Source organism: Theropithecus gelada, chromosome 7b, assembly GCF_003255815.1.
Source record: "Theropithecus gelada isolate Dixy chromosome 7b, Tgel_1.0, whole genome shotgun sequence".
NCBI classification, from domain to species: Eukaryota; Metazoa; Chordata; class Mammalia; order Primates; family Cercopithecidae; genus Theropithecus; species Theropithecus gelada.
Window position 1 is genome coordinate 92,030,507 of NC_037675.1, and position 24,018 is coordinate 92,054,524.

General features: G+C 43.3%; 1 protein-coding gene and 1 long non-coding RNA gene across 4 annotated transcripts in view; one reads left to right on the forward strand and one right to left on the reverse strand.

Moving 5' to 3' along the window:
• TTC7B (tetratricopeptide repeat domain 7B) overlaps positions 1–24,018 on the reverse strand; it is a 274,767-nt gene that overhangs the window by 87,922 nt on the left and 162,827 nt on the right. For all 3 annotated transcript variants that reach the window (XM_025392642.1, XM_025392641.1, XM_025392640.1), the window contains exons 14-15: positions 20,681–20,753; positions 17,802–17,962 (exon numbers count right to left, since the gene is read on the reverse strand). In XM_025392642.1, coding sequence (XP_025248427.1) covers positions 17,802–17,962; positions 20,681–20,753 — 234 coding nt within the window. The remainder of the gene's footprint in view (positions 1–17,801; positions 17,963–20,680; positions 20,754–24,018) is intronic.
• On the forward strand, positions 16,386–22,604 carry LOC112629167. The gene is made up of 5 exons (XR_003120542.1): positions 16,386–16,487; positions 18,490–18,745; positions 20,501–20,710; positions 20,975–21,132; positions 22,083–22,604. It is a non-coding gene; the product is annotated as an uncharacterized LOC112629167 (long non-coding RNA).

The window sequence follows — 24,018 nt, forward strand, 5'->3', positions numbered from 1 at the left end:
GTCTCCAGTGAAGAAGCTGGGGAGGCCACAGTGTACCCACTGAGGGGGTACCATTCATACTGTCACCCCCATAAAAGGCACCTGCTTGAGTCTGCAGAGCACTGAGTAATCATCCCCTTCCCATTGTGGGTTCCCCAGGGGCTGAAAACTCAAATGTCTTCCAAAACAGGAAAGTGTGACCACAAGGTCAGCAAATTCAAACTTTTTGAAATGTGTACCGGTCTAACACAACCCTGCTAGCTGATGCCAGCTTACAGGCTGCCAGCTGGAAACCGTTTCTATATGCTTTTCATACATCAAACCTGAGTACCTGGTTTCTGTTACAAAACCGCAACTGCATGCCAGCCCCAGTCAGTCCAGGCTGCCAACAGAACCAGTAATGGGGGGTTTGAAGAGCATGGATGACTCCTCTGCTAAGCGCATCTTTTCTAGGAAGGAAGCCCTGGCAAGTCACTGGCCTGAGGAGCTTTTTGGCGAACTTCTGCCTGGGAGTTATTTAACCACAAAGGAAGTTCTAGAAACTTAACCACTTTTATTTATCTTATTTTGTTTTGCTCGAGACAGGGTCTTGTTCTGTTACCCAGGCTGAAGTGCAGTGGCTCGAGGGTCAAGACCCTCAACCTTCTGGGGCTCAAGAGACCCTCCCGCCTCAGCCTCCTGGGTAGCTGGGACTGCAGGCATGCGTCACCATGACTGGCTAATTTTAAAAAAAATTTAGTAGAGATGGGGGTCTCACTATGTTGACCAGGCTGGTCTTGAACTCCCAGGTTCAAGAGATCCTCCTGCCTCAGCCTCCCAAAGTGCTGGGAGTATAGGTGTGAGTCACTGCACCCAGCCCATGTGACCACATTTAATGTCCCCGGCTGCTGGAGAAGGGGTCGCAGCACACCAGGCTGGCACATCTGGGACACTCACATGGCGTTCCTGCCACTCCAGTCTCACCCATCAGTGTGAGCGCAGGGCTGCATCATCCCAACCTAGACTCCCAGATCCACTGTCCTGGAAAAATCCAGGCCACACCTATTTAGCAAAATGAAGTTTCTCAGGGCCAAAGTATGAGGAGGAGATACCTCGTTCTTCAGAACTTAGCAGCCCTTATCTCAGCTGGGAGGCTGCGGTGAGTGGCGGTGCTGGGGCCGAGGCCGTGGCCATCCTGGGTGGTTTGGCTGCACCTCCTGGTGTCCTAATCCTCCCTCCTCTTTGTGACAGGCAGGAGCTCCTGTTAGAGCTCATATCAGTTACATTTTGCTTCTCATTTCAGTCAAAGTGTCAACAATCTGGAATACTCCCCCATCCTTCTAGCGGTATTTTTAGCATGAACAAACAACTGACATAGTTAGCTGGAATAAATCACCTCAAGAAACCCCAGTTTGGCTCATTTTTTGCTCCCATGTCAGCTATTAATCTCCACTCAGATCAGCATCCAGGAGCCGGCACCTAAGCTGGAGATGACCTGGTCAGGTGCCACTGAAAACACCTCTTGAACCTCACTGCCGGTGTTCCAAAGACCTCTCCAGTCCCTGTGAGTGACATTTTAATGAAGGGAGCCATTTCATGTAGTGCCATCCGCAAAGCCAGAGAGTCTAGGCAGCCAGGGCTATTCCTGAGGGCTCCCTGAGCGCATGGTGTTAGGGCTGGGGGCCTGCAAAGCAAGTGAGGGGCCCAAAACCCACCCCCCGATTTGGAAAATGAATTGAACAAGTGCCTTTGGAACAGGAAGTGTCAAATAGCCATCTGCTAAGTACATATGTGAACAGGACATGTTTGAAAGCAAGTCTTCCTGTCAGACTACTCTGGCTCCTAAAAGAAATATATTGTTCTCTCTGAACCTAAAGCTTTTTGGTAATTTCTGACATTTGGGAAGCAAGTCCCAGGCCTCTTCTGCTCTGCCAGCCTGCCTCTCCTAGAGGGCCTTCTCTCTGGAGGATCTCTCGGTCTTTATTTCTGGCTGAGCCCCCAAGGCCCTGATTTCCCCACATGCCCCAGTTTGAGGAGGGGAGCACAGTGAAGAAATGAGACATTGGGACGCAGTTCAGCAGACAACGGCAGATGTCAAAAGAATGGGAATCCGACCACCTAGACCTAGAAGGGGAAGGGCCTGGGCCACGATGTGATATGGACTTCATCCATAAAGCTCTGTGATATAGAAATGACGCCTTCTGCAGTCAGGGGGGAACTAGGAAGGAAGGGGCCTGGCAGGGCACCGGGAAGCCCAAGCGGCTCTCCAGGACCAGAGGTGGATGTGTCTCTCTGGACTCCAGGGCCACATGGGACTGCACATCCTTGCATCCACCAGCCGCTCCTGTGAATCCTGGCCTGTTTTACATTTCCTGCCTTCTCTGCCTTCATTTCCTGTGTGTTCCCACGAGGGGCTGTTTGGTTTCGCATGGCTTGATTCCACTGTGCCAAGGGACACTGAAGGCAGGACTTTTGTCCATGCCTGGCCTGGAGCTTGGAAACAGTCAGCCCTCCTCCCTGAAGGTGAGCGATTCTTCGGAGGTGTGGCACGCTCCAGTGTGATTCTGCCTCCACATCTCACTGTGCGCTGCGTGAAGACAGGGTCGGTGCTCTGTCTCCGGCCTTGGCCCTCCTGAGCCTGGCACCATGCCTGGCTGAAAGCAGGCGCTCTCTACCCATGAACTGGGGGAGTGTTCAAAGGACAGTGAATCTGATCATCTGAAGGTGGCTTATCAGTTCTCACCAGTTGTTTTCAGCTCAGGATCCCCACAAGAATACTTATAGGATAAATTTGGAGATTCTCTTCTTTCTCTTCCCTGCTCTCAGGTTCCTTTTTTTTTTTTTTTTTAAATAGTACTTTCCTTATGCAAAAATGCAAAAGATCATTTTTTTTCACAGCTGACTGGACCAGCAGGCACCTTATACCGCCGATTTGCAGAAAGTATGGTCATCATTTTATCAGATAGTGAAACTCAGTAAAGTAGAAATCAAAATGGATAATAGATGAAACACAGGCAGACACAAGCTTAGCTATGAACAAAGAGCTGCCAGGCTACTCTGCACGGACAAAAGTTTCGAGCATGCATTGCACAGACAGGTATTAATGTTTGTAGCAGACAGCCCGGAGCCAGGTGCTTGGGAGCCAGAGGTTTCCAGGAAACACCTGCAAGAAGTCTGAAGAGGACACTCTCATACTCTGAATTGTTGAATGAGATATGGGGAGAACTTGGAGATCTTGGAAAGAAAAGCACGAAAATAAATAAACCTTCTGGAAGCTATGACTGGTGGAGAGTGGCTTTGGTGTGGGCCTCGCCATGGTGCCCCTCCTGGCCCGGCCTGGCCTCTCCCAGCTGCTCAGCTTTCTGAACCCGGGGCGGCCAGCCAGTGCTCTCTTAGGTGGCTGACAGGGAGGCTGGGATGCCCTGAGGGCTTCCTCTCCAGCATCCTCAGAAAAAAACTAGAAAAGGGAACTTCCCTGGAAAGGAAGCAGACTATCCCATGAGGATTTAAACTGGGGGACACCAGTCATAAGCAAGCCTAGTACTGGCTGTGGAAATGGGGGGAGGGGTTTGGGCCAGCACCACTCCCCATCTCAGGACGTGCCGTCTCCAACCCCGGAGAAAGGAGGATCCTCTCATAAACAAATGTGGCTTCCAATACATTTTCCCACCATCTGCCCTCTTCCAATTCTTCTACTTTTGCCTCATAAACCAAATCTTCAGTTTCCAAACAATTTTTCCTCGCATTTGGGGGATTTTGTCCCTCTTGACAAGCATCTATGTTTAGTGAAGGCAACAGCACAGAGCCAAAGCCTCACAGAAAGAGGACACCCACGTGCATGGGGTGCTGGGAGGCTGCTTCCGTGGCTCAGCAAGTCCATCCCGGAAGAACATTGGCTCCGTGATCCAGAGCCAGAGAATCTCAAGGGCAGAAGGGTCCCTCGTCATCTGCGAATGCGGGAAACCCTCCTGCAGTCACACATGTCAACAGAGGGAGCTCAGAAAGTTTCCTTTCTTTAAAATGTAGTAAAATATATGTAACATAAAATTTGCCAATGAGCCATTTTCAGCGTACAGTTTAGTGGCACTGTGTACATTCACACTGTTGTGCAGCCATCATCAGCTTCCATTTCCAGTACTCCGCGCGTGTTGCACCCACTGAACAATAGCTTCCCATTCCCCTCCCAGCCCTAGCAACCACCCTTCTACTTTCTGTCTCTCTGAGTTTGACTACTCCAGGTACCACATATAAGTAGAGTCACACATTATTTGTCCTTTTGTGACTGGCTTATTGCACTTAGCATGATGTCCTCAATTTTCATCTATGTTAGTACATCCATCAGAATGTCCTTGTTCTTCTTCTTCTTTTTGTTTTTTTTTTTTGGGACAGAGTGTCACTCTGTTGCCCATGTAGAAGTGCAGTGGCGCGATCTCGGCTCACCGCAAGCTCCGCCTCCTGGGTTCACGCCATTCTCATGCCTCAACCTCCCGAGTAGCTGGGACTACAGGTGCCTGCCACCACGCCCGGCTAATTTTTTGTGTTTTTAGTAGAGACAGGGTTTCACTGTGTTAGCCAGGATGGTCTCCATCTCCTGACTTCGTGATCTGCCTGCCTCGGCCTCCCAAAGTGTTGGGATTACAGGCGTGAGCCACCGCGCCCAGCCATGTCCTTCCTTCTTAAAGCTGAATAATATTCCATTGTATGTGTAAACAGCATTTTGCTTATCCATTCATTCATTGACAGGCACTTGGCTTGCTCCCACCTTTTGGCTATTGAGAATTATGCTGCTGTGAACGCGGGTGTATAGATCTGTTCAAGTCCCTGTTTTCAATTCTTTTGGGCAGAAACCCAGAAGTGGAACTGCTGGATCACATGATAATTCTATTTTTAATGTTTTGAGGAACCACCATACTGTTTTCCATAGAGTCTGCACCAATTTTTTTTTTTGAGACAGATTCTCACTCTGTCACCCAGGCTAGAGCGCAATGGCGTGGTCTCAGCTCACTGAAACCTCCGCCTCCCAGGTTCAAGCGATTCTCCTGCCTTAGCCTCCCGAGAAGCTGGGACTACAGGCATGTGCCACCACATCCGGCTAATTTTTTATTTTTAGTAGAGATGGGGTTTCACTAGGTTGGCCAGGATGGTCTCGAACTCCTGACTTCGTGATCTGCCTGCCTCAGCCTCCCAAAGTGCTGGGATTCCAGGCATGAGCCACCGCGCCTGGCCTGAGTCTACACAGTTTTATATTCCTACTAGCAATGCACAAGGGTTCCTATCTCTCTACATCCTTACCAACACTTGTGACTTTGTTTCTTTGATAAAATCCATCCTAATGGGTATGAAGTGGTATCTCATTGTGGTTTTGTTTTTCATTTCCCAAATGATTAGTGATGTAGAGACTCTTTTCGTGTGCTTATTGGCTATTTGTATATCTTCTTTGGAGAAACATCTACGCAACTCCTTTCCTTTGCCCATTTCCTAAAGGAGATGGGGTTTTGTTTTGTCTGGGTTGTGGAAAGTTGATTTTCAAGAAGCTACTGCACCACTAAGTCCGACTCCACTGTGACCCTTGTTGCCGTCCAGGCTGCCACCCACTCCCCTGTGTCCAAAGACCTCCCTCCCTACTGGCATCGCTGGGGTGGTTACTGTGCACTCACTCCTTCAGGTATCAGTGGATCATTTCTCTAGTTTAATGAGATGAACAGCCTCTTTCCCTGTGGTCTAACTTCTTATCGAATGCTCATTTAGTGGGCATGTTCATTGCTTCATCACTCAGCTCAGGCAAAAAAATTGCCCACAACCCCGGGTCAATTTTAATCACTAAATCAAAACATTATTCAATATGATGTTTCGACTTAAACTGAACTTCTCTGAGAGTATGTGTGTGTGTGTCCAAGTGAAAAAGAAACATTAGTCTCACTTGCCAAGTAATGATTTTTTAAAAAATTAGATGTATACTCCACTCAAGTAAAGAATGATCATAACTCTGTCTCCTAGTTTTTTGATTGCAGATTAACAGGGGAGACAGCATAAAACTCCTGCTTATCTGGGTTATAAGTTCTAATGGAGCAGAAACTGACTTCTTCACGGCAGTAATCCCCAACATCTAGCACGGCCCCTGGCATGTGGCAGAAACTCAATGCTTCAAAGTCAGTTCGTGGTTACGAGAACAGACGGTGAGGCCAGATTGCCTGGGTTGAAATCATGGCTCTGCCATTTTCCAGGTGCATAATCTTGGACAAATTACTTAACTTCTCTGTGCCTCAGTTTCCTTATCTGTAAAATGAAAATAATAATAAAACTACCCACCGTAGATAGTTCTTGTGAGGATTAGTTAAAAATGCGTAAAGTGCTATTAAGAGTGCCTGTCACAATGCAGGGTATAAACATTAGTGGTTATTAATGCTGAAAGAATGACTGCTTAAGTGAATGAATGTTATATGTGTTCACTTCTTCCCATACAGTTAGTTTCCACTGATGTGAAAGGAAATGTGATTGCCTGATAAAATCTGCGTTCACATGTATAAGAGCTGAGGCCACGGACAGAAGTGTTCTAGAAGACCTCTGTGCCTCCAAACAGGTGACTGAGGGTATGTCTCAATATCACCTGATGTCTTATAATTATGGGACAGAGAAAACACTTCAAACACTTGTGCGTACAGCATCCTGATCTCATATTCATATTAGTAATCTTGAGAGGTTTGCTTTGTGGTGACATCTGATGTTTTCTTAAGTGTGCTATTGATGTGATGACCTCTCTGGGAGCACACGAATAGGAGTGAGTATATGTTGTATTTAAATAGGAAACAATAAGAACTCAAATCAATTAGAAATCTATTGAAGAACTGCATAACCACAGTTGTCTCGGGGCAAGAAAGTTAAATTCTGGCAGTGGCTTTCCTTAGCCATTGTAAGGCTCGCTGAATTAGAATACAACCTTTCAGTAACACTGAAGTTCTTAAATGTCACCATAAAAGTATGATACTATCTGGTATATATTCCAAAGACAAAAAATAACAAACTGTCAGTTCTTAACCTGATATTTTTTTCTAAAAATGAATTTCAATGGCAGAAACACAGTCTGGGGGCCTGATCAAAGCTCTCGACCAACAGTGTCTCACTGCCGTTGAGAGAGACAATTATGTACTCCAAACATCACCTGGTACCTTCTACCTTTTTGGGCCAATGAGGAAAATTACTAAGTAAAATGTATTAATTAAGGGAATCTTCTACAAAGCTGTACTGCAAAAGAGGAAAATCAGGGCTCTCATGGCAAATATAATAGATAGTGAATCCATGGAATTCATCAGAATTCATGAACACCTTTCAACATAAAAATGAGTACTTTGTTAATTTTTTGTTGGGGGAGGAGGGAAGGAGTCTCGCCCTGTTGCCCAGGCTGGAGTGCAGTGGCGCGTTCTCAGCTCATTGCAACCTCTGCCTCACGGGTTCAAGTGATTCTCCTGCTTCAGCCTCCCGAATAGCTGGGATTACAGGCATGTACCACCATGCCCGGATAATTTTTGTATTTTTAGCAGACAAGGGGTTTTGCCATGTTGTTCAGGCTGGTCTTAAACTCCTGACCTCAGGTGATCCACCCACCTCGGCCTCCCAAAGTGCTGGGAATCCAGGCATGAGCCACCACGCCTGGCCCATTGTTAAGTTTTATTTTGGGAAAAACTTACAATGTGTCTGAGATAACTATTACATAATCAGTTAATATTAACTTTTCTTTTTTTTTTTTTTTTTTTTGAGACGGAGTCTCGCTCTGTCACCCAGGCTGGAGTGCAGTGGCCGGATCTCAGCTCGCTGCAAGCTCCGCCTTCCGGGTTCTCGCCATTCTCCTGCCTCAGCCTCCCGAGTAGCTGGGACTACAGGCGCCTGCCACCACGCCCGGCTAGTTTTTTTGTATTTTTTTTTCAGTAGAGACGGGGTTTCACCGTTTTAGCCAGGATGGTCTCGATATCCTGACCTCGTGATCCGCCCATCTCGGCCTCCCAAAGTACTGGGATTACAGGCTTGAGCCACCGCGCCCGGCAATATTAACTTTTCATCCTTTTGTTTAGATATTTAATAGTTCAGCGGTTTAAAAAATAATTTTTCAACAAAAAGAAGGCAGATTAAGAGGAGCAACAAAAAGACAAGACACATGAAAATGGCAGATGCAAATCCAGCCATAGCATTAATTATACTAAATGTGAATGGACAAAACGCTTGAGACAGAAGGCAGAGGTTATCAGACTAAGTAAAAAAGATCTGCTATTTATTATATAAGAAGACAGGTAGGCTGGGTGAGGTGGCTCAGGCCTGTAATCCCAATATTATGGGAGGCCGTGGTGGGTGAATTACCTGAGGTCAGGAGTTCAAGACCAGCCCGGCCAACATGGCAAAACCCCGTCTATACTAAAAATACAAAATGTAGCCAGGTGTGGTGGCATGTGCCTGCAGTCCCAGCTACTCAGGAGGTCAAGGCACGAGAATCGCTTGAACCCAGGAGGCAGAGGTTACAGTGAGCTGAGATCATGCCACTGCACTCCAGCCTGGGAGACAGAACAAGACTCTGTCTCAAAAAAACAAAACAAAACAAAGAAGAGAAGTAATACATGAAGAAAGAATGACTGGGAACTTCTTGGAAATGATAAATAATACAAACAATACCAATACAGTTTTAAACAGCCCAATGAATACTGAACAGGATTCACCCTTAGATGTGTCACAGCAAAAATGTACAATAGCGGTAGCAACAGCAATTACAAGCAACCAGAAAGAAAAGACAGATGACGTTAAAATGAACTACAAGTAAACAAATAGTTGACTTCTTAACCACGACAAAAGGAGTAAGATCACTTGTGCTCCTTTTGTCGTTGTGAGAAGTCAACTATTTGTGAGAAAATGTTTGAGCCTAGAATTGTATATCCAATTTGAAAAACTTCTTTGGAGAGTAATGCCAAATACACTTTTAGATACAGTCTAAGAAAGTCTGCCAGCAATAGACCCTCACTAAAATTTCTTGGGTAATTACTAAAGAAGAAGAACCAAAAGAGAATGTTTCTCTTCCATATTAGCAGAGAAAAAATGTAAAAATATAATAGATCTAAAAGAAAGCAGAAAAGGAAAGGATACGATATGGAACAAAACAAAAGTCAAATAGAAAGCATAAATAGCATGGTAGACACAAATATAAATATATCAGTATTTAGGATAAGTAGAAATGAACTAAATATTCCAGATACCATAAGCCTGGGTTTTAAAAAATTATCAGTGTATATAGGCCGGGTATGGTGGCTCGCACCTGTAATCCCAGCACTTTGGGAGGCCGAGGCGGGCAGATCACGAGGTCAGGAGATCGAGACCATCCTGGCTAACACAGTGAAACCCCATCTCTACTAAAAATATGAAAAATTAGCCAGGCATGGTGGTGGACGCCTGTAGTCCCAGCTACTCGGGAGGCTGAGGCAGGAGAATGGCGTGAACCCAGGAGGTGGAGCATGCAGTGAGCCGAGATCGTGCCACTGCACTCCAGCCTGGGTGACAGAGTGAGACTCTGCCTCAAAAACAAACAAACAAACAAACAAAAAACCAAAACAAAAAACTATATATAATAAGCAGAAGAGTATATCCAAAACATATTTTAAAAATTCAAATAGAGGCCAGGTATGGTGGCTCATGCCTACAATCCTAGCACTTTGGGAGGCCAAGGCAGGCAGACCTCTTGAGGTCAGGAGTTCGAGACCAGTCTGGCCAACATGGTGAAACCCCATCTCTACTGAAATATATTAAAAATATAAAAATTAGCAGGGTGTGGTGGTGCGCACCTGTAATGCCAACTACTCAGGAGGCTGAGGCAGGAGAATCACTTGAACCCGGGAGGCAGAGGTTGCAGTGAGCTGAGATTGCGCCTCTGCACTCCAGCCTGGCCGACAGAGCGAGACTCCGTCTCAAAAAAAAAAAAAAAAATGTTCAAAAAGAATGGAAAACGATAGTCCAAGTCTATATATGTGTATATGTATACATGTGTGTACACTCACACACATATTTGTACAGATGTATAGCTACATATATATATGTATGTGGCTATATGTATATCATGCAAAATAGACTTTGAAGCAAAATGCCTTGTATCTTACAACATAATGATAAAAGGTTGAATGTACCATACCAGAATACACAGCAACTCTAAATTTATATGCAACTAATAGCACAGCTTTGAAATATAGAAAGGAAAAACTGCTATAACGATGTGGTTAAAAAAAAAAAAAGCCAATCTGCCATCCCAGTGGTAGATTTCAACGTACCTCCTCTCAACAAATGATAGATTCAGTAGACAAAAAGCATCTATGAAAACAAAAAAGCTCTGAGTAGCATAATTAATAGCTTAACCTAATAAAATATATAAAAATTTCCTCAACAAATGCAGAAAACATTCTTTTCAGGCACACATGAAATATTTACAAGGAGTAACCACTGGGCCACAAAATAAGTTTGACCAATTTCAAATGTATATGTAGGCTTTAAACATAATTTAATGAAGTTAAAAGCTCATAACAAAAGATAAGTTGAAAAAACTCATATTTGACAATTGTAAAACACAGTTCAAAGACAACTAATGGGTCAAAAAGAAAAGAATAACAGAAATTTCAAAATATTTAGAATTATACAATAATAAAAATTTCAGACATTGAAACTTGTAGTTTACAGCTACAGCAGTATTTAGAGGAAAATTTTTAGTCTTAAATGCTTATGTCAGAAAATAAGGCAAAAAATGAATGAACACCAAACTAAGAGATTAAGAAAAAAAAAAAACAAACCCAAAATACAACAAAACAGAACTTAAAGAAAAAAGAAGATAGAAAATAATGAAAATGAGAACAGAAATTCATGGAAGAGAAAGTAAACCTACAAGCGAGTTGACAAAACAGTTACTGGTTCTTTGAATGGATCAGTGTAACAGACAGGTATTTGGCAAGACTGTTCAAGAAAAGAAATAAAGTGCATTAAACAATATTAGAATTGAAAAAACATAACCAACAAATGCTATATGAAAAATAAACATTATGCCAATAAAATTTAAAATGTAGATGAAACGGACAAATCTTTACATATAATATATATTACAGCTTATACATTATACATAGCTTAATAAAAAAAGAAATAGAATATCTGAACAGACTATAATCATTTTTAAAAAGCATTAGAAATCTTCCCATAGAAAAAAACCCAGCCCCACATGGTTTTACGGATGCATTCTACCAAAACTTAACATTCTCAGAACAAATAATTCCAAAACATGCAAAAAGAAAAAGTACTACTCCAACTCACTTTATGAGGCTGGCCTAACCTTGATGCCAAAACCTGGCAAGAACAGAAGGAGAAAGGAAAAGAATAGGCCTATTTTGCAAATGAACACAAACGTGAAATTCTCTAAAAAATAAGTAAAGTGAATCCATAAAAAAGCTAATTTATCATAATCAAGCTGGGCTTATTCCAAGTATGTAAGGTGAGTTTAACATTTAAAAATATAAATTAATATATAGCATTCATAGATGATAGGAATAGTCACATAATCATCTCAATAGATACAGAAAAGGCATTTGATAAAATCTGCTATCAATTCATCATTAAAGAAAACCAACTCTTAACAAACCAGGAAGAAGGAAACTTCTTTAATCTCTTAAATAGTATCTACAAACAAACCTGTAACAAGCACAATTCTTTTTTTCTGAGGCAGGGCCTCGCTCTGTTGCCCAGACTGGAGTGTAGTGGTGCAGCCTTGACTTCCCGGGCTCAATTGATCCTCCTACTTCAGCTTTCTGAGTGGCTGGGACCACAGGTGCATGCCATCACATCTGGCTACCTTTTTTTTTTTTTTTTCTGTCTTAGAGATGGGGGTCTCACGATGTTGCCCAGGCTGGTCTTGAACTCCTGAGCTCAAGCGATCCTCCTACCTTGGCCTCTCAAAGTGCTGGGATTACAGGTGTGGACCACTGCACCCAGCTAAATGTAATTCTTAATGGTAAAACATTGAAAGAATTTTCTCATTTAACTACTAGGTCCTAACTAGTACAGGTTTTAAAAAAAAATGGAAAGATTAGAGAAAAAGAAACAATTTTAATCACCTCAGAAAAAAAGTCATTACCTATGTAGAAATTCCAAACTGCATTATATATGTCATTAGACTTACTAAGAATTTAGCTGGGTCAAGAAGAATGTGCAAAAACCAGTTGCCTTTCTATACCTTCATGACAAGTACATAGTAAATTTGATTACAAAAATATTCTGTATACATATAGTGCATACAAAAGCATGAAAAATTTCTTCAGGTAACTAGAAATAAGTCTAGTAAAAAATGGGCAAAATATTTACTAAAAATTTATAAAAACATCCAAAGATACTTGTAAAGGCCTAAATAATTAGGGAGCTATAATGGCTATGGATTAGAAAACCTACTGTCATAAATATACAATTCTCTCCAAATTGAGCTATTAAATTAAACTAATTCCAAAGTCTCCAGAAGTTTTCTGTGCAACTTGACGAGCTGATTTGAGAATTTACATGACAGTTCAAAGGCCCAGCACAAGCCATGGCAATCCAAAGAGCAGGATACAGAGAGGGATCCACCTTACGTATAATGAAGCTACAACAATGACCAGACAGTGACAATCACATGGGACGGGCACGATGGCCAATGGAACGAAATAGGAAGCTTAGAAACACCTACGGACATTTGGTTGATGACAAAGGTGGCACTGTGGAGCAACAGGGCAAAGAATCTTTTCAGCGTTTGATGCTGGGACAATTGAATATCCTATGGGGAAAATTACACTGGCTCCCTCATACCATACACACATAAAACAGTCCATTCTAGGTGGGCCCTTAGGTTTCAGTGTGAAAGACAGCACACAAGAGCTTTTAGAAGATGATTTAGGAGACTACCTTCGTGATCTTGGAGAAGGGAAAGGTTTCTTAAACTAGACATAGAAAGTACTGTCCATAAAGGAAACGACTTCTACTTTCTATTACTTTAAAATTAAGAACTTCTGTTTATCAAAAGACATCATGAAGAGAAAGCAAACAAAATCACAGCTTGGGAGAAGATTTCTGCAACACGTATAACCAAGAAAAAGACTTGTAACCATAATATATAAAGAAATATTATTAAGAAAAAGACCATCCAATGAAAAAGACCATCCAATAAAAAAGAAGGAATTTCACATACACTTCACAAAAGAGAAAAGCTGAATGACGAATAGACAAATAAAAAGATGTCCAAACTCATTAGTAATGAAGGACACGAAACTTAAACTCACAAGGTGACATCATTTACCAGCAACCATCCTGCCAAAAATACGAAGTCGGGCAGCACTAAGTATTGGTGTATGGAACCACAGGGGTCTTGGGCGCTGCTGATGGGAGTGTAAACTAACACAACCCCTTTGAAAAACAGTTTGGAAGTATTTGGTAAAGTTGAAGATACGCACATCCTATGACCTAACCATTTCACTCATAGAGAAATCCTTGAACGTGTGCACCAGGAGCCCTGTAAAAAATATTTACAAGCACTGTTCATAATAGCCAAAACCTGAAAACAACCCACGTATCTATTCACAGTAGACTAAGTAAGGAAATCTTAGTGCATTTACACAATAAATACTATTCATTCATGCAAACCAACGAGTCACTGCTATGTGCAACAAGGAGGAGCCTCAGGAATGGGATGTTAAGCAATGAACGCAAGCAGCATAAGGACATATTCAGTCTGATTCCATTTTCTACCACAAGTTTAAAACAGGAAAAACACAATTGTTATTATTTAGGAGTACACGCCGGGGGCAGTGGCTCAGGCCTGTAATCCCAGCACTTTGGGAGGCCGAGGTGGGTGGATCGCTTGAGCTCAGGAGTTTGAGCCCAGCCTGGCCAACATGGTGAAACCCCATCACTACGAAAAATACAAAAATTAGCTGGGCATGATGGCACACACCTGCGCTCCCAGTACTCGGGAGGCTGAAGTGGAAGGATCCATTGAGCTGGGAGGTTGAGAATGCAGTGAGCTGCAATTGTACCACTGCACTCCAGCCTGGGTGATAAGAGTGAGGCCCTGTCTCAAAAAAAAAAAAAAAAAAAAGAAAAAGAAAAAAGCACAATATACATGGTACAGAAACATGAGAGAATGATTAACATAAAATTTAGAATGGTGATTAACCTGTCAGGCGAGAGGCAAAAGGACAGGATACAGAGAAAAGTCACTGGCAATATTACACGGAAAATCCATATACATAGGAAATACATATACATGTTGAAAATACGTGTAAGTATATATGTATAAATAAATCTACACAGGAAATTCACAGGTAATATTAATGTTCTTTTTCCTAAACTAACAATAGGCAAACACATACGTTCATTGTATGATTTTAGATATATTTAATAAATATTCATTTGATTTTATTCAATATTTAGTAACAATTCTAAAGGACTCTAAAATACCATATTTGAACACACTTTAGTAGTATCAGTAGTAATAGTCCTAGAAATATGAGTTTCTACCCATTATTAGGTGATTACCAGATACAATGCCTCAAATGCACTAGCTAAATCAATTCTGACCACAACCCTCTGAGATGGATATTTTATTATTCACATTTTGTAGATGAGGAAATGAGACTCAGAGAGATTTAGTGACTTGCTCAAGGTCACACAACGTAAAAGGGAAGGATTTGGAGTTCTAAACTAGACTTGTCCCATTGTAAGACTGTGCTCTCACCCACTACAAAAAAGCCTTCCCCGTTCCTTTCCTTCCATACTGGACTAACCCTCTAACACTTCCAAAAATGCCTGCTTCTCCAGAGTAGTGAGCTTATTTGGGGGGTTCCCTGAAGAAAGAATTCCTGATTCTCACAAATCCCTACAGTTAGAAACATCTTCTCAATTGTTGATTCTACTGTTGTCTCGGCCCTGCTTGGAGTGACAAAGTGGCTGAGCTGGTACCTCTCAGCTTCAAACTTTTTGGACCCTGTTAAGCTTATTCAAAGTACTTAAACAGCAAGATTTATCATTTCGTGGTGACAGGAAGGTAACGCTGGAGGGACCAGCTGTCTCCTCTGGTAACTGTCCAACAGGTGGACAGAGCTGACCCTCACGGAGGGAAGGTTTCACCTCCATCAAAACCTCCATCAAGGCCTGACTACCCATTAACCATGTCCTCCACTCCCAGGCTTCAGCAGTCTACGGTTCTGCTGCAGACAAGCTTGTCACAAACAAACAGATAACACTACATGGCAGTTGCAACAAGTGCCCACTTAGTCTTGTTTAGGTTGGTGTTGAAATGTTTTGGCCAGGCTGGGAAGAAACCATGGGATCCACTGATTACATCTGGCCCCAACTTTTAATAAAGTATTCTTGGGAAGAAGTTTCCCATCGCAAAGAAATACAAATATTTAAAAAGCAAACAAGTCACGGACTGCTCTCAGACCTGCTGCCATATGCTTTGCTTTTTTGAGCTTACGGCTTAACATTAAAATAACAGCCTTGCATTCCTCAAATATCTCTACTGCTGTTCCTTACTTCTACTACTTGAAAAGGCTGTCAGCTGCTGTCACTTGGAGGCATTACCATATTAGCCACCACTGTTTACTGCTTACCATGTGGTATGGCTATTAGCTTAATAAGCCTTCTCTTGGATGATACCCTAGGCTGTGGAAGCAGAAACCATACCCTGGAGTCCAATGCCTAATGAAAGAGCGTGTGTGTGTGTGTGTGTGTGTGTGTGTGTGTGTTCGAGGGTGAGACAGGGAATGACACTTTATAAATATTGATGAGAGACATTGAATTCAATTGTATCGGGTTGTATTTATCGATGGTTAAAAGATCAAATATTTTTTAAAGTGCTTTAACCATTTTAAGGATCAACAGCTTGGGGTAAAATCCAGAAATATAGATGGTGTACAAAAGAGCAAGCTGGAGATCTGCAAGAAGTAAAACACTGCAGCAAAGCTCTTTAATTCACTCTGCATAAATAGCTGAGCCTACAAAAGAAATCTCTAGTCAGAGGTTTCCTGGATTATAACAAGAATTCTCTTGATGGGGAGAAGTGCCCTTTTCACTTGAAGACAAAGAAATGTTTGTAATGGAAATGTGTGAACCAATTTTCCAAGGAGAGCAGCTGAAAAGCACTGATTAAAAACACAGTGAGGTGATGAGGCAGTGAAATAAAGCCAGAGCTGACCCACTTAGTTTGTGGCTGCACTTACTTCCGAAAGTGAAGAGAGCAACCCCGGGCCACCTTCTACATTCTTTCCCTTCTCCCCAACCCCAAGCAGTCCCTGCCCCATTACTGACCCTGCAACTCCGTAGACAATCAGAACCTTCCAGCGTGCAGGAATGTTTACTATTTCTGGACATTGTGTACTGGTTACTAAGCTACCGACACTGAGGATGAAATGGTAACCCGGTAGCCCAAAACACAAAGTCCTTCTCAACAAAGCCTAACCAACGGGCAATGGATTACAGTGATTCAGAGGAAAGATAAGAAGGTAGGTAGATGACCCTAGCATGAGACAGTTTACAGTGATAGTTCTTAGGGGATGTATAATACTCATTGTTTAAGAACTTCCATTCCCTAGAGAGTAAAACTAAGACACAGAGAGGGAAGGTATCTTGATCACAGTCGCCTAAAATAGGAGAAGCACTGAGACCTAGTGGAACAAGCCCTCAGTAACTCAGGACAAACAAGCTATAACGCCCTGTTTCCCAAATTTCACCCATTGGAGTTTAACATCACTTTTGCCATATCCAAGTATATCTGTGTTAGTATTCACTTAATATTTTTCTTTAAATTGACTTGGAAATATCTTAATAGTCCCTTGAGCAATAATTTTCACCAAATCACTACATTCTAACGTACATTTAAGAATGTGTAACTAGGCCGGGCACGGTGGCTCATGCCTGTAATCTCAGCACTTTGGGAGACTGAGCAGGGCGGACCACGAGGTCAGGAGTTCAAGACCAGCCTGACCAACATGGTGAAACCCCGTCTCTACTAAAAATACAAAAAATTAGCTGGGCGTGGTGGCAGGTGCCTGTAGTCCCAGCTACTAGGGAAGCTGAGGCAGGAGAATCACTTGAACCTGGAAGGTGGAGGTTGCAGTGAGCTGAAACTATGCCACTGCACTCCAACCTGGGCAACAGAGTGAGATTCTGTCTCAAAAAAAAAAAAAAAAAAAAAAAAAAAGGAATGTATAATTACTAAAAGTGTTCATTCACAGTCCATTTAAAATTGTCTCATGTGCTCCAATGGTACACATTGGGAAAGAGTGGATAAAGTATTTTAAATAAATAAGGATGACCTAATACTATGTTAGGATGACCTAACAGCTTTTTTTTTTTTTTTTTTTTGAGACGGAATCTTGTTCTGTTGCCCAGGCTGGAATGCAGTGCAGTGGTGCGATCTCGGCTGACTGCAACCTCCGCCTACCAGGTTCAAGCAATTCTCCTGCCTCAGCCTCCCAAGTAGCTGGGACTACAGGCGCCCGCCACCACACCCAGCTGATTTTTGTATTTTCAGTAGAGACAGGGCTTTACCATATTGTCCAGGTTGGTCTTGAACTCCTGACCTCAGGTGATCCACCCACCTTGGCCTCCCAAAGTGTTGAGATTACAGGCGTGAGCCACTGCGCCCAGCCCTAAGTTTGTTTTTAATATCAGGAAGAAATAACAGTAAAGGGAATTTTATATTATTGACTGCCAGGGTGTCGGTGAGGGACTTAGACAGATTGGAGAGAAGGCAGGGGAAGAAGTAAATTTAATAACTTCCAAGTAAGGGAAAACTGAAGCCCAGGATCACTTACATGAAATTTTCTGGGTATTCGCTCAGGGCCATGTCAATGATGTTCAGAGCGTCATGGTAATGCTTCTGTGCTGACAGCAGGAGGGCAAGGAGGTGCAGGGAGTTGGCATCGTCACCTTGAAGCTGAAGAGCTTGGCGGACATACCCCAGAGCCTCTGGGATCTGGTTTAAAACAAAACCAAAAAAGGTTTTACACACACATGCGCGCACGCGTGCACACACACACACATAAAAGAAGCCATCATTTCAATGTCTGATTCTCTTTAAATATCAAGTTGTTTCACGTTGTGCCTCATTCGCATTTTAAACCAAGTCTTTATGGCAGCCCCAGGATATTAACCACAAATATGAAAATGGAAGCCGCCTTCGAGAGACATTCTGAGTGACAGAGTGATACAGGAGACCCTGTTTCTCTACATAGCTGCCAATGCTGCTCCAAGTCTTTCCCTTCTCCCTAAGTAAACACTTTCTCATTCTGTCCACAAAACTGATCTACTTCTGATTATGCTCACGATGATTTTGCTCTAAGTGGAGACACATACAAAGTGTCAGAGGTTTTTAGTGGAATTAAACTGCCTTAGCTTAACTGTTCTCATTTTTTCAAGTATTACTGAAATTAAAGTGCTTAATAAGTTATAAAACCTTTAGCAGAGCTTTCCAAATGATCAGAGGCCTGTGGTTCTTTGCAGGTTCCTTTGTCTTGGACCTCCATTAGACATCAAGGAAACATGCCAAAACAGTAAACAACAAACAAAGGCCCCACACCTTTCCAAACTACAGCCCAAAATAAGTTGATTGAGAAACAAATTGCAATGCCACATGCAAAGCAGATGTGTCCAAATTCATGTAGGACCAGACACAACCTGAACCTTAAATGCAACAGCTGTTCGAGACTTTCTTCAAAATCATCCAAGCACAAGGGTTGATAAAATGCACACACAATGGGTATTTGACACCCTGGATTCCGTGCAGGTTTGGCAGTAACCAGGGAGGATTAGAACCCGAAGCTAGATTTTGAAATAGAGCTCTGGACTGAAGCATTCTTACACAACCATCCCACAGATGCCTTCCTGTCTTGCTCCAACTCCAGTCCTCTGTGGGGCCTCTTCTTAGCTCTCCTGCTTTTTCCCAAACCCTCAGTAACCTCCCTCCATAGTAGAAGGCCATGACTTCTCTTCCCAAACCAATTACTTTTCCTCAATGAACTTCTTTTCTTGATGGATTTAGGTTATAACTGCTGGCTGGTGGAGGCTTTCTGCTTTGGAACCATAGAATCACAGCTCTCACGGTTGGAAGGGAGACCATCCACCCCAATCCTTCAGTTACAGGGAGGAAGCTGAAGTCCAGGGAGGTGAAATGGCTTGGGCAAGGTCACCCAGCTATGAGTGTCTGACAAGAGAGTGATTCCTGTCCATCCTCTCCTCCTGGTCAAACCGCCCCCCTGCCCCGGGGAAGCAGGTAAACACTCCTCGCAGCTCTGGTGTTCTGACACCACATGCCCACAAAGGCTGCTGCCACACCCACAAGGCTCCATTTACTCATCCTTCCCCAGGTGACAGCCTACTGTGTGAACAGCACTCAACCTGGTATTGACAGGTGGGTCGAAAGGCACAGCATAGGCATGATGTTGATTTGCAGGGATGACCAGGGCAACCAGGGACAAACTGATACAGGGATCAAAATGATGCCTTGAAGGAATTCAAAGCTGGTTCGTTCATTTAGCGAGTATTCCTGAGTGCTGAACACATGCCAGGCAGCATTCCCAGTGCCAGGGTAAAGCAATGACAACGACAGGCATGGGTTCCTGGAACCTATAGTCCAGTGAGAAAGATACTGAACAAGAAAGCAGGGCAAAAGGAAGAAGTACAGGCTGCCACAGGACGAAAGCTTCATGGAGAAGGTGAGAGAAGCTGTCGGCGTAGGGGAGAGATCAGATGGTCAATCAATGCCCACACCTGCTGCAGAAGCCCAGCTGTGAGCCATAGTCAGGTGACAGGACCTCTACAGGGGCGGTATCTTGGTTTCCTCTGTCCCTAGGTTGCCAATGGAAGCCACTTCTCAATGCCATTCCCAAGCAACCAGGAAGACAGGTGCATACCTCAGCCCAGGCCTGCCAGGGGAATGGCATGTCTGGAGAGCTGACCTTTGAATCACCCTCCCAGTCAGCACTCAGGAATGTGCTGGGGTTACCACCAGTGTCTTGCACCTGGTGGGTGGGCAGGCATGTAGCCAACATCCCCAGAACAGCTGGGAGGGGATAAGAGGGTTTCGGGAATGGCAGAGGCAACATCTAAAAGCTGCCTTGGGGAAGACGAAGGCTGGCAAAACTTGCCCCTCATGCAAGGAGATAGTGTTAAGTCCCCTTTTTCGAGTAGCCACAGCGGAGAACTGTTCATGTCTTCCACGTATTGTAAAGGACCTGGTTCTTTTGTCTCTGCCTGCTGGCATCTTCCTGCCAGTCAATGATACCCTTATGATAACCAGACCCCAATCAGTGGCTAAATCCCCACCATGCAGCTCAGCACTGGGTTCTGCTACCTGGCTCCCATTGGCAAGGGACAAAGGCTCTTTGATGACTCCTGGGTTCAGGGTATATGGCATGTGCTGCTCCCCAGGTTGCCATCTGACCCTAGCTTGGGCCCTCCAGCTGTGTGGATTTAATGTCCAACAGCAGAGCCGGGAACTCCTGCGTCTTCACAGCTGATGCTCAAACCAACCAAAACAACAGGCTCTTTGCTGAAACCTCTGAGAAGGGTTCCTGGCTCCAGGTCAGCCTCGATGGAATAAAGGAAGATCACCTACCATTTCAAACTGAAGAGCTGAAGGAGTTGTATCAAGATATAGAGTGCAGCAAGCATAGGAAACACTAGAGAAACTGACCTGTCTGGAGATGGCAAGTTGCAGAGCCAGGTAGAAAGCTGCTTGGTGATCTGTGGGTGACAGGCTGTGGGCCCTGAAAAAGTATTTATGGCTATTAGTACATGGAGAGGAGGCCATTTTTACTTTCCCTATCAAACAAGTCTTTTCCACATTTGCATTCTTACACTAAGGCCCCATATTTATTTAACTATGTAACGCTTCATTTAAACTCTTCTTCTTTGTCCACCTACACATGTAAACAGTTTCCCTCTTACCAGTGTGTAAAGGTACAGAACAGGAGCGCGTTTTGTCTAGCATCTAAAATGGCAGCCGCAGCTTGTCGGCTTTGCAGAGGGCCTCGAGGTGAAGAATCCACAGGCCCTGAGGCCTGATCTCCCCAGCAGATGGGCCCCTGTGTCGTGCTGGGACACAGTGAAGCCATGTGTGCACTTGGCAAGGCGATGGCTGCTTTGGTTAAGTTTGGCTCGGCCTTCCTTAATGCTACTTTATCCAAATTTCTAGATTTCAGAGAAACCATATGAAAATCAAAGACGCAGCTTTGCTTATAAAATGAGGTTTTGGTTTTGGTGAAAAAAGGGAAAAGACACTCATTCAGTCTTTTGAAGTTTCTACAAAATTCCATGCCGTTCACTGATTTATTCCAGATAACTGTGATGTGTAAGAGTGTGGTGAGACACCAGGCTCAGTTTTAAGAACTGACATCAGACAGGAAGGGACCATACTGGCCTCCTAGCTGATTGCCAACGTGGTCTTCTCTGCTTCTATGTGGAAGTCATTTTTATTTCAGCATCAGCAACTCAAATGTGACTACGTCCAAGACATAATTCTGTGTTTAAGTCTGCTGGGAAGAGAAAAACAAACTTCTACTTTCTTTAAAAGGCACCATGGAGCAGACTAATTAGGTGGGATCCAGATAGTAAACAAAACTTCATGCTGTTCTGTCAACATTCTGTGATTAAAGGAGGCTCTTCTACCAGCAGAAAACAAATTTGAGATGAAAAAGAAAACCAAATCATTATGGATTCAACTGTGGCAAACAGGCCAAAGGTGGCTTTCTACAATAATAAGGTCTTTTAATTGAATTGTCTGCTGCAGGGAAGGGAGCTAATAAGCCTCCCAGGTGTTTGCCATCCAGAAAACATGCTAAGTCCACCAGTTTAGGGCACTATTTATGCAAACGTAGTAGCTCATGTGCAGGTCCAGGGTAAGGCAAAGCTAATCTCTGTCCTTATATTAATCTTAAGAGCAAAGCACCTAGACTTTCAGTCCAGGGGAATCTTCACTTGGCCTCAAGACATAGCCTTAGGACCTTTCTTAGCTTAGTTGAAGAGGCTGAAGCTGATATTGCCTGTGTTATCCTTTTACATGTCTTATTTCTCTCTTTTTTTTTTTTTTTTTTGAGACAGGGTCTCACTCTATCACCCAGGCTGGAGTGAAATGGCATGTCACTGCTCATTGCAGCCTCAACCTCCCAGGGCCCAAGCGATCCTCCCATCTCAGCCTCCCAAGGAGCTGGGACCACAGGCGTGCTCCCCACGCCCAGCTAATTTATAAATTTTTTTGTAGACATGGGGTTTCGACATGTCATCCAGGCTAGTCTAGAACTACTGGGATCAAGTGATCCTCCCACTTCGGCCTCCCAAAACGCTGGGATTACAGGCATGAGCCACCACGCCCAGCTACTAAATGTCTTATTTCTAAAGTCCACTTAGTATGTAGCAACTTTTAAAATTTTACAAACATTGGCTTTCCATGAATTTGTACATCAAAGAATATTTTTTTTTGGTGTTTATAACAGTGAGATTGAAAAATCATGGTTTCTGTCTCATAATTATTCAGGAAAAAGAATACACAATTATGAAGAAATTTTTTGATTTATTTTATCTTCCTTCACAAATAATAAAGTTTATACAACTCTCAAAAAGAATTTCTTAGAGTTATAATTTTCTCAGTTCAATTCATATTCTTCACAAATAAATCAAGTCATGGTTGCCTCTATGCAACACCAACCAACTGAAGGGCTGGCAATAATCTTTTGAGTTGAGGGTGTGCATAAAGATAGTTCTGGCTAAAGACCCCATGCTGGCCTCATCAAATGATTTTTCTCTGTTAACCACAGCACCGTGAAAGGAATAAACCAGCAGTGCTAGAGATCTTGGTATTTCTGGAGTGCGTTAGGGCAACATCTGAAGGATTTCCAACTTGGCTAATGATGCATATTCAACTGCCAAATTTCTAATGAGGCACAACTGAAACATACACATTTTAAAAACCTTATTTCTACAATTTGGCTAATGAATTCAACTGACCACTTTACCCACTGAAGGAAAAAAGGAAATAAGGAAAATGCCAAACAAAACAAGAAAAAGCTCCCTGTGTTGATCCCAAGTAGATGCTGAAATACTTGCTTCCCACAGAGCAACTTCAGCAGCTAAGCTTCCTGTGGGAAAGCCCCTTTGGTATGCCACAGGCAACTCGCAGGACAGAAATCCTCAGGCAAGGCAGGTGAGAGAAAGGACATCAGCAATCAGAAGAACTGCAAGCCTTCTGAAGTATGTACATGAATCTAAAGCAGCCTCATAAACCCCGTGCCCATATACTGAATACGTGGCTAGACTGCTCAGAAATACCTAAAAGACCTAAAAATGTCACCACAGGGATGCTCACAAAACGCTTCCCTTATCTCAAAGCACCTCCACATGATTAATTCAGTTTCTCTCCTATGAAGAAGAGCCCACTCATCCTTTTATCCACTTACCCACCCATCCACCCATCCAACCACCCACCCATCCACCTATCCATCCACCCACCATCCAACTATCCATCCATCCATCCATCCATCCATCCATCCATCCATGCATACACATTATGCAGTATCTCTAATATGACACCAGGGCCTATGCTAACTTCTGGGCAGCATGGAGATGAATCATGTTAGTGCCTTTCCTTGATGAGCTCCCACCCCCACTCCAGAGGGAGAGACCCAAAATGACCATCATGACAGTGCAGTGGGAGCAGTGCCCAGAGATAGGCATGCTGGGCTGCTACTGGAAAGCATCACATGGTCGCATGGGCTTCCCAGATCACCTGGCTAGAACCCAAGGATGTTGTGGCATCTACCCCAGGGCTCTCCTAGATTCCATTTCCAACATTCTCTAGAGCTGAACCAAGAATACAGAGAAGGCTGATCAATGTTGACCCTAGTCCATAAGGCAGATATCTTGTAACAATAATAACTACAGTTTGTGAAGTTATCAACTATTAAGCTTCTTGTCCAAAAACAGCCAGTAAATGAGAGAAAGCCAGAAGTGGAGTGGAAAGCACATGATTGCAAAGCC